This window comes from Centropristis striata, chromosome 18 (assembly GCF_030273125.1).
Source record: "Centropristis striata isolate RG_2023a ecotype Rhode Island chromosome 18, C.striata_1.0, whole genome shotgun sequence".
In the NCBI taxonomy this organism is placed as follows: Eukaryota; Metazoa; Chordata; class Actinopteri; order Perciformes; family Serranidae; genus Centropristis; species Centropristis striata.
This window is the reverse complement of record NC_081534.1, coordinates 33134227-33148828: the sequence shown is the minus strand read 5'-3', so window position 1 is coordinate 33148828 and position 14602 is coordinate 33134227. Positions and strand designations below refer to the sequence as shown.

At 34.4% G+C, this 14602-nt stretch overlaps 1 protein-coding gene across 1 annotated transcript in view; it reads right to left on the bottom strand.

Moving 5' to 3' along the window:
- myo6a (myosin VIa) overlaps nt 1-14602 on the bottom strand; it is a 227596-nt gene that overhangs the window by 26913 nt on the left and 186081 nt on the right. Inside the window, exons 27-30 of the mRNA XM_059355862.1 lie at nt 10411-10568; nt 9220-9258; nt 7250-7285; nt 3301-3339 (exon numbers count right to left, since the gene is read on the bottom strand). Of these exons, the coding sequence (XP_059211845.1) occupies nt 3301-3339; nt 7250-7285; nt 9220-9258; nt 10411-10568 (272 nt within the window). The remainder of the gene's footprint in view (nt 1-3300; nt 3340-7249; nt 7286-9219; nt 9259-10410; nt 10569-14602) is intronic.

Sequence of the window (14602 nt, the reverse complement as noted above, 5' to 3'; positions counted from 1 at the left end):
TCTTTTTTCTAAGTGCAATACTTTCAAATTGTTCCGGTTGTTCCAGATAAAAAAATAAAAAAAAAACCTTAATAATAAAAACTGGTAAAGAAAAGTTACTTTTTAGTTTTGGCACGTGACAAAATGTCAAGGTAAATAAAAAATTAAAAAGTGAAATACTTTAACTTTTTTTCCATATGTTGCACAGATAAAAAAAAATAAGGAATTTAGAAAGATTATTCTGGCAAAACCTTTTTCCTCACAAGATTTTCAGCCGGCTGTATGTCTGTGCAGTAGAGTGCAGTAAACCGGAAAAAATGGCAAATTTTTACTAAAAGATCAGGTGAAAAAATGGATGATTTTTCTAACTTCACGATTTTTTCTTATTGTATTTACTGTTTATTTTTGTGGTTTGCATGATTTTTGTATTTCCGAACAATGTTTATTGAGGTGAGATTCACTCTATTCACTCGCCTGTTTATTTAGTTTTATTTTGCACTAGCTTTTTTTATTTTGTTGTTGCATATTTGCTTTTATTGTAGTAAAAAAAATCCAATAAAAAATGTAATAAAAAAAGTTTTCTAAGTAGCTTTTTTCCATTTATGAAAACTGGTGAAAAAAAAGTTACTTCATTCCCAAATAGGTGATAAACAGGAGAAAAAGGTGTCCTTTTTTTCTCACATTCATAATTTATAAACACAAACATTTCTGTGTTTATACAATACTTTAATACTAATTTAAAATATTTATTGAGGTTAGTTTCTCTAGTGAGATCTGCATAAGTAGCCTCTTCTCTTTTGTTGTTGTGTTTCTGCTTTTACTGCATAATAACAATAAATAATAATAATTAAAAATTAAAAACAGGTGGAAAAAAAGCTTTGGCAGGTGAAAAAAGTGCAATACTTCACTTATGATAATTGCCAATATTTTAATAATTTCACTCTTTTTTCCACCTGTTGCACAGATTAAAAAATAAACAAGTTATTTAGAAAGATTATCCTGGTAAAACCTTTTTTCTTAAGTCATAAACACAAAGAGAGAGTTCAGATCAGACTCAGAAAACAGATTATTTTTCTCCCTTTTGAGCCTCTCAGGTGTCTGCAGGTGTCAGATTAGCAGCTTGTAGTTAAAAGGGAAGAGAAAGAAGAAGTTCAGAGGCTGAGATCAGTAAAGTGCATGCTGCTCCAGTCTCCAGGAGGAGCAGAGGAGTCTCAGGAGGAGCAGAGGAGTCTCTGGAGGAGCAGAGGAGTCTCTGGAGGAGTAGAGGAGTCGATCTCTGAACTATAAAGGAGTGTTGGAGGCCTCCAGCTGATTAATCCCTGAACGGGATTTTCCCTTTTTAGAACAGCGGGAAGTTGGAGGCGGGGCCTGCTGCTGCTCTAATCCTATTGGTTTGGCTCTGTGCTCTCATAGCTGTCTATGGGAGCTGGCCCGGGCCCCGGAGCGGCTGTACCGGGGTTACCGGGGTTACCGAGCGGCACACGGCAGCTCCTGGCAGCAGCTGAGCGGCTGCCGGCTGCCGGCACCTTCTGCTCCTGGTGCTGTCACTGTGTGTGTGTGTGTGTGAGGAGTAGTGAAAGGAGGACGGAGGAGGAGGAGGAGCAGGAGGAGGAGGAGGTTCATTCACTGCAGCAGCAGCAGGAGAAGAAACACTTTAATGTCTTTAAGAGTTGTTACAAAGATCTATTTAAGTCTCCTGATGAGCAGGAGAAGCTCTGATAAACCTGCTAACACGACTCGATGCTTAGTGACACGTTTCAACAGGTCCACTAGGAACCAGAGAACCAAACTACTGACACGCATCGTTGTTTACTGATCAACCTCAACCCTCTGAACAACAACAACATGTTTGTTGTTGTTGTTGTTCTTGTGTTTTACTACAATATATTATATCTCTATAATCTCTAAATCCTGCAGCTCTGTGGAATCTGTGCGGAATAACAGAATGACAGAAACCAGAAAAAAAAGTTAAATTTCTCTGATAAATTATTATTGAAAAATTGGAATTTGTATATAATCACTTTTACAGGGGCCCACAAATGTCACAAATGTGTCCAAAAAAGATGTAAAATGAGCAAAAAAAGACAAAAAATTAACAAAAAAAAAATTTTTTTTAAATGACCAAAAAAATTGATGAAAGTAATCTGAAAAAAAAGAAAAAAAAGTTGAATTTCACTGATAAATTATTTTTGAAAAATTGGAATAAAATGGAATTTGTATATAAATACTTTTCCAAGGGCCCACAAATGTGTCCAAAAAAGATGTAAAATGAGCAAGAAAAGACAAAAAATTAAGAAAAAAGACACAAAATTAACAAAAATATATAAAATGACCTATCTTTATCTATATCGATATATATATATTGATATCATTAAAAAAAAGATGAAAAAATGAAAATCTTTACTACTTTATTTCTGGAAATGTTTCTTTTTTCCCCAACATGAAAAAGCAAACAGTTAGAATGAGAGAAACCAGAAAAAAAGTTGAATTTCTCTGATCATTTTTAATTTTTTTAATGGGAATAAAATGGAATTTAGACCAAAAACCTTCCTGTTATGATTATTGATCAGTGTTGAAGTAAATAATTAATAATATTTAATATTAACATGTTGACCATATTACATTTGAATTAGTTTCACTGTACATTACTGTAATAAAAAAAGTATTAAAAATGTCTTTGTGTAGAATAACACAGTTATAATGATATAATTAAAAAAAAGATAAATAAAATTATTATACAAAACTATAATAATTATTGGATAAATTATTATTTTTAAATGTATATATAAACACTCAGTATCGTCATGTTTCCAGCCTCTCCTGTCCTCTCCTGTCCTCTCCTCTGTGTAAAATAAAGACATTCTGACACTAATATCAACATTTTAACAAAAGTTTTGTTCAATTTTTATAACATAAACTTAACAACGTAACAGATGATGCGTTCAAGGACCGTCGGAAAGTCGAAACTCTGACGATAAAGCCATTTTTACAGGTTCTTCCAGAGATAAAAGGTGTATTTTTGGCGATCTTTTAAAGAAAAAAACCTACTTTTCCATCCAGCTGGAGTTCAGAGGGTTTTTATGAAATATAATCATTAAAGAAAAAGTGTGAAAAAGATTCAAAACAAACAGGAAAAACGATCAAAAACCTGCAGTGAACATTAAACGTTTCTGAGGGAATTAACCCTTTAAATCAGTCAGATTCTGGTGATCAATAATCAATAAAATCATCTGTTGATGAGGATTTTTCTGCCTCGTCATGTTCTGATCAGTGAGTCATTGATCGACTGATTGAGTCTGAGACGGAGCGTTTTCTACCCACCGAGCCAGAAGTTCTGTCATTTCCTTCGCCATTTCTTCCCTAAAAAGCATCACGGTGTCAGACGGTGTGAAGGTTAGTGGAGCTGGACGTTTGTTTGTTTGTTTGTTTTTACAATCAAATATAAACAATAATACACATTAATACTTCTAAAAATAAGGGTGAAGGAGGAGAAAAATGGGAAAATAAAGAAAAGGAGAATGTTTTTGCCATGAAGCAGCTCATAGAAATTTAATTTATTATTTGGAGAAAAATGTAATTCCACCAAAAAATTAAAGGAATCTGTAAACTAATTAAAAGGATTAAATTTACGTAAATATAAAAAAAAAAACTTTCCTGTAATATTATCTTGAGGAAACTAATTTTTAAAAAAACATTTTAATCATTTTAAACAATCGAAAATCATATGAAAATTCAAATTATAATCATAAATTTCCATAATAATAATGATAATATAAACAACTTTTCACAGGTGAAGTAATGCAAGTATTATTGTTGTTATTATTATTAGTATTACCATTATTATTAACATTATTATTATTATTATTATTATTATTATTATTATTATCATTATTATTATTATTATTAACATTATTATTATTACTATTACTATTTTATTATTATTATTATCATTATCATTATTAAGATCATTATTATTATTATTATTATCATTATTAAGATCATTATTATTATTATTGTGGTTCATAATTTACAAACTTTAAAAATTTAAATAAATTAAGAAAAACAATTACTATTATTATAAATGAATTAATTATAAGTTTATATACATTTTTTTTTTAAATAAAATTTGTTATAATAATAAAAGTTGCAGTTTTGTGTGTTCTTATGATATTCTGGCATCATGATTTCTTACATTAAAAAGCAACATTATGTCTTATTATCTTTAAAAATGTTGCATCACAATAAAAAACATGTGAAACAACATTTTAAATAGAAACAACAAGAAATTAAAAATAAACTTGTGAGTTAAAGTAGTTAGTTAATGTCTGGAAAGAAAAAAAATGCAGTAATAATAATTACATTTCCTCCAAAAACATATTAAAGTAAACTAATAAAGAGCAGCTAGAGGAGTTTCTATGTGGGTTGAGAAGCAGGGGAAGAAAAGGGATGAAAGGAGAGAAAAAGGAAGATGAAATATAATAAAATGTAGAAGTGTGTGTGTGTTGTTTCTTTTAAATGTCTGAGGATTTTCTCAGAATATCTTATTAGTATCTGTATTTACAGTTTTATATGTGAGGATGTTCCTGCAGCTGGCAGCATCACCGGAGGACTCTTTAACTTTTATATCTTCAGTCTGTTTACAAGAAGGAAATATCATAAATACCGCTGTGATATTTGTAATGAGGCATTTTAAAACCAGCGACGGGAAAACAAAAAGGAAACCAGGAGGAGGAGAGCTGCATCAGGTTCTAAAGTAAAGACTGAGACCATAAAGTCATTATGAGAATGTTTACTGGGGTCAGAAAATCAAGTTAAAGTAGAGTAACTTCCTCATTGACTCCTATAGTCGCCCCCTGCTGGCCATTAGAAAGAATGCAGGTTTAAGCTGCTTTTTTCAAACTTCACTTCAACCAGACAAGAATAAAGGTTGAAAACGGAGTCTTAAAGGTATAATATGCAGGATTTTCCCCCAAAAAACAATGTATCGACTCAGACTCATGTTTTCTGTCCTCTCCTCTCTAGTCTGTGTAAACAGCCTCTCCTGTCCTCTCCTCTCTGCTCTGTGTAAACAGCCTCTCCTGTCCTCTCCTCTCTGCTCTGTGTAAACAGCCTCTCCTGTCCTCTCCTCTCTGCTCTGTGTAAACAGCCTCTCCTGTCCTCTCCTCTCTGCTCTGTGTAAACAGCCTCTCCTGTCCTCTCCTCTCTGCTCTGTGTAAACAGCCTCTCCTGTCCTCTCCTCTCAGCTCTGTGTAAACAGCCTCTCCTGTCCTCTCCTCTCTGCTCTGTGTAAACAGCCTCTCCTGTCCTCTCCTCTCAGCTCTGTGTAAACAGCCTCTCTCCTGTCCTCTCCTCTCAGCTCTGTGTAAACAGCCTCTCTCCTGTCCTCTCCCCTCTGCTCTGTGTAAACAGATTCTCAGTGAATATTTGTCACGTGACCAAACTTTGGTAACTGATGAAGCGGTCAAAGTCTGTCAGAAGATCAAATTACAATAATAACGCCTGTTTTTACAATTTATTTCTACAATAAACGATTAATTTTTTGGTGACATTTTAAAGTAAATATACGTGATTCAGAACCCTTCTGTGCTTGTTTCTTTGGGCACTAAGACACTAATATGTTATATTTACTCATATGTTTAATACATTCTTCCCTCTGTTGCTTCGTGCTCTTGTTTCCTAACACAAGTCTTGTTTTGCAGTTTTTCGGATGAGAATAAAAAAAGGAAATATTTGTGCTGCAGACTGGAAGCAGCTGGTGTGTAAAGTGCTACTCCAGCAGCCTCTCAGTGTGTGACGAGTGTGTGTGAGTGTGTGTGATGAGTGTGTGTGAGTGTGTGTGAGTGTGTGTGTGAGTGTGTGTGATGAGTGTGTGTGAGTGTGTGTGAGTGTGTGTGATGAGTGTGTGTGTAATGTGTGTGTGTGTGTGTGTGTGTGTGTGTGTGTGTGTGTGTAATGTGTGTGTGTGTGTGTGTGTGTGTGTGTGTGTGTGTGTGTGTGTGTGTGTAATGTGTCCACTCCAGCAGCTGACTCATGACACGAAGCATCAGATCTACTGCTGCAGCATGCTGCAGGGGGCGCTGCAGGGGGGGCTGGGGGGGCCGACCGGCGCTGCACCAGGACTGTAACACAGGGGTCTCAAACTGGCGGCCCGCGGGCCGATTGTGGCCCTTGTGATGATATTTTGTGGCCCCCACCTTGATATGAAAGTTTAATGTGAGTTTTATATGAATGGCACTTTACCGTGTTGTGTGTGGAAGATCCCTTTAATTACTGTTTTTGGTCATTTCGTGTCTTCTTTAAATGATTTTGTGTCTTTTTTAAAAAAAAAGTGCGTCTTTTTTAAGTAATTTTGCGTCTCTTTTAGTAATTTTGTGTCTTTTTTAATAATTTTGCGTCTTTTTTTGTAATTTTGTGTCTTTTTTTTAATAATTCTGTGTCTTTTTTGTAATTTTGTGTATTTTTTAGTAATTTTGTGTATTTTTTTGTAATTTTGTGTATTTTTAAAATAATTGTGTGTCTTTTTTTAATAATGTTGTGTCTTTTTTGGTAGTTTTGTGTCTTTTTGGGGTAATTTTGTGTCTTTTTAAAATACATTTTGAGTCTTTTTTAATAATTTTGTTTTTTTTCTAAATAATTTTGTCTTTTATAGTAATTTTGTGTCTTTTTTTGGTAATTTTTTGTCTTTTTTTGTAGTTTTGTGTCTTTTTTAAATAATTTTGTGTCTTTCTTTATCATTTTGTGTCTTTTTTATAATTGTGTCTTTTTTTAGTAATTTTGTGTCTTTTTTGAAAATGTTGTGTCTTTATTAATAAATGTGTGTCTTTTTAAAATAATTGTATGTCTTTTTTCTGCCATTTTGTGTCTTTTTTGTGTCATTTTGTGTCTTTTTGGGGTCATTTTGTCTTTTTAAAATAATTTTGTGTCTTTATTTTAATCATTTTGTGTCTTTTTTGGGTCATTTAGTCTTTTTTCAAATAATTGTGTCTTTATTTTAATAATTTTGTCTCTTTTTTGGGTAATTTTGTGTCTTTTTGGGGTAATTTTGTCTTTTTTAAATAACTTTGTGTCTTTTTTTTTATTTTTTATCATTTTGTGTCTCTTTTTGGTCATTTTGTGTCTTTTGTTGGTCATGTTGATGCTGCCTCCAGTGGCCTCCAGGTAGTGTGAGTGTGAGAGCCTGCTGTAACACCTCGGGGGTAACCAGACTACGACTCTAACAGACTGATGTATCTACGGTGTTCCTGCAGGTGTGTGTGTGTGTGGAACCTACATGGTCAAACCCTTGAGTGCTGCGGTTCCAACAGAGCTGCAAACAGAAGATTAGAACGTTACGAGACGCAGCGACAGAATGAATCAACCAGGAGACGAGAGGTGATTCCTCCCAGAGTCTCATCAACCTGAAGGAATATTCACCTCACCTCCAGATTAATAAAGACAACTATCAAAGATTTCATGGTTCTATGCACAAGAAGATTAGCTCTTATTATAAAAATACTAAAAACTGAGAACATATTTACTTAGTTTGACTTTCAATTAATGCACTTTCTACTTCTCACAACTTTGATTACAGAAAGTTGAGACGTTGTTTAAAAATTAAACGTAACAGGATGCAATATTTTAAGAATATTTAATGTTCAAAATTGTCAATATACAGCATGAATTTGATATTGATATATTCTGTTTTTGTTTGTTTTGTCCAGTGTCTCAACTTTTTTTGGAATAAGGGTTGCGTGATTATTATTCTTATTTATTTTTATTAATTATTTTATTATTATTATTTTTTATTTTTTTTCTTTATTTCTCTTAATTGTTTCTTTATTTCTGTATTTTATATATATTATTATATATATTTTATATTTTGTTATTGTGGAGCAAAAAACTTTAAAGTTTATAAATAAAATGTATTATTATTATTTATTTATTTAAATAAAATGTATTTTCTTGATTATTATTTTATTCTGTTTTCTTCTACTTTCACTCATATATTTTATCATCTACTGTATTTTTTACTGTAGAGCTCTTTGAGCTACATATCTTGTATAAAAAGTGGTCTATGAATAAAGTGCATTATTATTATTATTATTATTATTATTATGCATTTATTGATTTTAACATTTTTTTTTCCTCTCAATTGGTTGTTTTTTTCTACTTTTACTTATATATTAATTTATTTATTACTATTTTCATCCTTTTTTAATATTCATAATGTTCTCAGTTTTTTCTACTTTCCCTAATATATATTTTATCATCTAATGTATTTTTATTATCTATTGTCTATTTACTCTTGTTTAATTGTTTTCTATTTTTATTTTTTATTGTAGAGAACCTCACTTGAGCTACATCACATATACAAAAATGCAGTCTTTAAAGTGTATTAATATTATTATTATAATTATTCATTAATGTAGGTATTTAAACTAATTTTCTCCTATTTTTTCTACTTTCACTGACATATTTATAATTTTCTGACTTTTTATTGTCTAATTAAATTGTCTAATTGACCTCGTTTTAATGTGTTCTATTTTCATATTTATTATTTTTAATATTAACTTTTATTGAACATCACTTACATAAAAGCAGTAACAAATAAAATAAATAAAAATTATTATTTATTTTTATTGTTTTAAAATACATTTTAAATAAAAAATAAATACTTTACAATACTTATTTTTGTTAAAAGTGTTTTTTAAGATCTGCTCATCATGTTCTGCATTGCACATTATGAACAACTTAATGTGTTATTGTCTGATGCATTAAATATAATTTGTGCAGATTCACATTGTGCATTGTGACACTTTTCCTGCAGAATCTTCTTTAAGGAGCTAATAATAATCCTAATAATATATAATAATAAGAGAGAGCTATGCATAGAGAGCAGAGAGGCTCTAAAGGTTCCTCCCACTCTTTTCTATAAGTAACACTGACTCATTTGTTCTTTTTACACCAAAAGACTCTTCAGTCTGATCAACAGGGACAATAATCAGCTGGTGCAACAATAAAAACTGGTGCTGATTATTATTTCTAACGGACGTGGACAATAAAAGTTATTCTGGTTGAAATAAAAAAAGGTGAAATTAAAAAGAGGTGCGTTGTATTAAAGTGGAGCCAGTTAGAGGGGCGGTGCTCGCTGGCAGATTGTTACAGCATGCAGGGTTGTTACGGTTTCAAAAGGTCAGAGGTCAAAGGGGGAGGGGGGTATTGAGGGGGGTTAAATTAAAGGGTTAAGTGGGCGGGTCTTACGCTGCTCGCTCTGGGGACGATGGAACTGAGGAGCCGTTACTGGGAGGAGAGAAAACAAAGAAAAAAACAGAAGAAGAAGAAGAAAATGGTTAAAAATACATTCTCAAGGACCGGTTTAAGGTTCTCCAGGACCGGTTCAAGGTTCTCCAGGACCTGTTGGGTCCTTCAAGGTTCTCCAGGAAGAAGCTCCAGGAGCAAAGAGTCCAACAGAAAGGTCAGACTGGCAGCAGAGAGCTTTGATGCATTAAATCCACACTTTGATCACCTTCTGGCTCATAAAACATTCAGCGTGTTTCGATCAGCTGAGCTTCCTGATCAATAATCAGTCTGAACCGTCACTCTGCACAGATTACCTCCTGATGTTCTCATCTTCATCATCAGTGTGTGATTATTAACTGGACTGAGGAGAATCAAACATCTCTTCATGTCTCAATGAGCTCATCAAGGTCTGAGTTTAAAATCGTCTCTGAAAATAATCCACTTTTCTGCTTTTCAGGCTTTTAAAATGAGGCTATTAAAGCTCCAAACACACAAATTAAAACTATTTTAACACCTAGTTCTGAAAAATAGCACGCTATCGATCAGCCGTTAACGTTAACATGCTATCGATCAGCCATTAATGTTAGCATGCTATCGATCGGCAGCTAAAGTTAGCATGCTATTGATCGGCCGCTAACATTAGCACGATATCGATTGGCCGCAAACGTTAGCAGGCTATCGATCGGCCACTAAAGTTAGTACGCTATCGATCAGCCGTTAACGATAACATGCTAGCGATCGACCGCTAACGTTGGCACGCTATCGAACGGCCACTAACGTTGGGGCGCTATTGATCGGCCGCTAACGTTGGCGTGTATTGATCGGCCGCTAACGTTAGCACGATATCGATCAGCCGTTAAAGTTAGCACGCTATCGATCGGCCGCTAACGTTTGTACACTATCGATCGGATTATTGTATTATTTCGATCATAGCGTGCTAACGTTAGCGGCCGATCGATATCGTGCTAGCGTTAGCACGCTATGATCGAAATTACATGATAATATCACAAGCGTGTCCAGACGTGTGCATCACTTTTAAGTGTCCTCTGGAAACACTTCTGTTGTGTATCAAACTGGATCTACACTCAGCCATCAGACCGTGTTACCGTGGTGACGTGTGGTGACGTGTTGCCGTGGTGACGTGGTGTTTACCTGCGCAGGCCGTCGTTCTGCACGTCGTCGGGGATGAGCTCCGACTCGCTCTGAGCGATCCTCAGCGCCAGCTCCCGGTCCCTCCTCTCCTGCTCCAGGACCGTCTGCCGGGACGCCTCCTCCTCACGCTCCGCCTGCAGCTGCTGCTCCATCTCCACCTGCACACACACACACACACACACACACACACACCTTTAAGTGCCTGTTCTTGGCCTCCTGGAGTGTAACACGTGTTCCTGAGGAGACGAGTTGTCGACCATCTGCAGCTGACATATCTGCCTGCTGATAATTTGAGGGGTTTTTGGTCTTTTTGTGTCTTTTATGTCTTTTTGTGGTAATTTTGTGGCTTTTTTGTCTTTTGTGTCTTTTTGTGGGGGTTTTGTGTCATTTTTTGGTAATTTTGTGTGTTTTTTGTGTGTTTTCTTGGTCATTTTTGTGTTTTTTGTCTTTTACATCTTTTTGTGTCTTTTATGTCTTTTTCTGGTCATTTTGTGACTTTTTTGTCTTTTTGTGTCTTTGTGGGGGGTTTTGGTGATTTTGTGTCTTTTTTGTTTTCTTTTTTTTGTCTTTTAAGTCTTTTGTAATTTTGTGTCATTTTTTGGTAATTTTGTGTGTTTTTTGTGTGTTTTCTTGGTCATTTTTGTGTTTTTTGTCTTTTACATCTTTTTGTGTCTTTTATGTCTTTTTCTGGTCATTTTGTGACTTTTTTGTCTTTTTGTGTCTTTGTGGGGGGTTTTGGTGATTTTGTGTCTTTTTTGTTTTCTTTTTTTTGTCTTTTAAGTTTTTTGTAATTTTGTGTCATTTTTTTGTAATTTTGTGTCTTTCACATCTCTTTTTGGTAATTTTGTGTCTTTTTTTTTGTCATTTTTTGTGTCTTTTTGGGGGGGTTTGGTAATTGTGTGTCTTTTTTTTGGTAATTTTGTGTCTTTTTTTTTACTAATTTTCTGGCTTTTTTGTGTTTTTTGGTCATTTTTTGTGACTTTTTTGCCTTTTTGTGTCTTTCAAGTCTTTTTCTGGTCATTTTTGTGTCTTGATTTGATCATTTTGTGTCTTTGTTGTGAGTCCTCCTGGAGTGTAACACATGTTCCCGTGCAGACGAGCCGTGGACCATCTGCAGGTGAGATATGTGCAGCTGCTGTCTGTCTCGGTTCAGGACATTAGAAAGATCTTCTTCAGGAGTCTCTGACAGCTCTGCAGCGTTTTACAGCTGTTTCCTGATGCAGATGTCTCTCTGCTGCAGATGTTTGCAGCTGTAATGTTTCACTAACTGACTTTTAGTTCAAAGTGCTGTATTGTTTCCAGGTGAGCTTCACAAAAAACAGGTCAAAGTTTCTGCTGTTTAAAAGTTAAAACATCTCTCGAACACAACAATCTGCCAACAGAAGCCAGAATGACACAATTTATCACAGAAAGAAAACTGTTAAATAGAAACTGTCGTCAGATTGTTTCACATTTCAATTGAAAATGTGTGAAAAACACTTCAATCAGGAAGAAATGAATCAAATCTAAGCTTTAAACTGTGTTTGACAAACTCTAAAACTAACAATATGCAAAAAATAAGTTGTTTGCACTAACAAGATCCTGGTTCAAAATGTTTTGAAGTTTGTTTTTGTTTAAAAAAGACCAAAATGCAGTTTATCAAAGAAATAAACTGCAGGTTTCTGGTTGTTTTCCTGTTTATTTTGAATCATTTTAAACACTTTTCCTTTAATGATTCTCCTCTGAGTGCTGAACAACCTGACACTTTACAGCTCCTGAGTTTAAACTCTTCAACTGATATATTTTGGTCGTGCATTTTATATAAACTCTCTGAACTCCGGCTGGATCACAAGTTTATTTTCTTCAAAGGAACGCCAAAAATACACCTTTTATCTCAGGAAGAAACTGTAAAAACAGCCATTATCGGAAGAGTTTCAACTTTCAGACAATCTTTTTTTTTTTTTGGTCATTTTTTGTCTTTTTGTGTCTTTTAAGTGTTTTTTTTTTTCTTTTTCTGGTCATTTTGTGTTTTTATTCTAATTTCTAAATAATCATTAATTAGAGGGATCCAACCTGCATCATTCTAGCTGTGTTATTCTACCTGGAAACAAGGTGAGCCTGGAAACATACAATACTTCAATACTTTTGTGTCTTTTTTGTTTCTTTTACATCTTTTTGTGTCTTTAATGTCTTTTTCTGGTCATTTTGTGACTTTTTTTGTCTTTTTGTGTCTTTTTTTGTCTTTTTTTTTTTTTTGGCCTTTTTTGTCTTTCTGTGTCTTTTTTGGTCATTTTGTGACATTTCTTTGGTCATTTTGTGTATTTTTTGTGTCTTTTATGTCTCTTTTTGGTAATTTTGTGTGTGTTTTTTATTTTTTTGTGTAATTTATTGGTCATTTTGTGTCTTTCACGTCTCTTTTTGGTTATTTTGTGTCTTTTTTTGGTCATTTTGTGTCTTTCTTAGTCATTTTGTGTCTTTTTTTGGTCATTTTGTGTCTTTTTTTGGTTACTTTTTGTCTTTTTGTGACTTTTTCTGGTCATTTTGTGTTTGATGAACATTTCTTACTATTTTTTCACAGATTTTCTGACTCTTTCTTCCATTAATCTGATTAATAATCACTAGATTGCTCTATAACAGGCATGTCCAAACTATTCCACAAAGGGCCGTGTGGCTGCAGGTTTTCGTTCCAACCAAGCAGCAGCACACCAGACTTGACTCAGTTAATCAACTGATCTCAGTCTTCAGACAGTTGATTGGTCAAACTGTGTGCTTTTTCTTGGTTGAATGAAAACATGCAGCCACACGGCCCTTTCTGGAATAGTTTGGACATGCCTGCTCTATAAGTTGCAGCTCCAGATGCACTTTAACTCTCCATCCGTGTTACTGTACACAGAGTGTAAAGATGGCGGACAGCGCCGCCCTTCAACCAGCAGCAGCCTGAGGGCTGAGCTGCACCTCCTCCATCCTCCTGTTAGAGAAGGAGCGAGGGGGCGGGGCTAAAGCTGATGATTAATGCTCCTGTTTCCACCTTCAGGAAACTACTTTGAGAAGTAAAACGGCTCCTTGACCGACTCAGAGAGGACACGAGGAGCTGAAGCTCCACATGAAACACTGAATATATTAAACATTCTGATCACTCTCTGTTTCTGTTCTTCATCACAGCGCTTCTCTTCTTTCTCCTCAACATTTAAGATGAGGAAGTTTTGTTTAACTTCTGTCTGACTCTAGTGTGAATAGTTCAGGACTAAACTCTCTTTCCACAGCATTTAATTTATTATAATAAGTCATTCTAGGCCGTTATTATCAACGAGGGACTTCATCAAGGCAGATCTAACCAAAATATTAGTGTTTAGATGTAAAAATGCAGCTACATGCTGGTTTGTTTGCTGTTTATGGTGTTTGTCACTATGCAGAATTATCTATTAGTAGCTAATTTTCAAAATAAAACCAAGTTTCTGCAGAGAAGCATGGTCATGCAGGTGTCAAAAGTAAATTTTTGGTTGTTTTACGAGAGAAACTTGTCAAAATGAACATTAAATTTAATTGTTCAAACATGTAAATTGCAGGTTTTTGCTGCTCATGCATGCAATGTTAACAAAAATATTGGCCTGATTTTCATGAAACTATAAAAGCAGAAGAGGTAGCCACCATGAGGTCACTCTGTGGTTCATGGACGACAATTTTGAAGCCTTAAATTTGTCATTTTGGAAGTCAAATTCGACTTTAAGTGTCTTTTAGTCCAACTGAACGCTGAACGAGACATTTTTAGACTCTCATAAACTGTGAAAAGAGTCAAAGTTCAGAGCAGAAACTACTCGGTGCACTGTTTCGATCACAAGGTATCCATGCTGTAAAACATTTCGTGCCTATTTTTTTTGTCTTTTTTACTCTAAATGGACCGTAATTTACTAAATAAACATTATGCTGTGTTGAAGAAGACTTGAAACTAACAATTGAAACCATAAACTCATTATGAAAATGTTTACTGAGCTCACAAATCAAGTCAGAAGTAGGCTTGTTTTCTCATAGACTTCTATACAGTCAGACTTCTTTTTGCAGCCAGTGGAGTCGCCTCCTGCTGGACACGAACCAGAATGCAGGCTAATTTTCTCAGACCCTGAGGCTGCAGCCTGGGAACAAATTATTTTAACATTTTTTTAAAAAATATTGCATGCATGTGCAGCAAAAGCCTGCAATTTGCAACATGAAACAA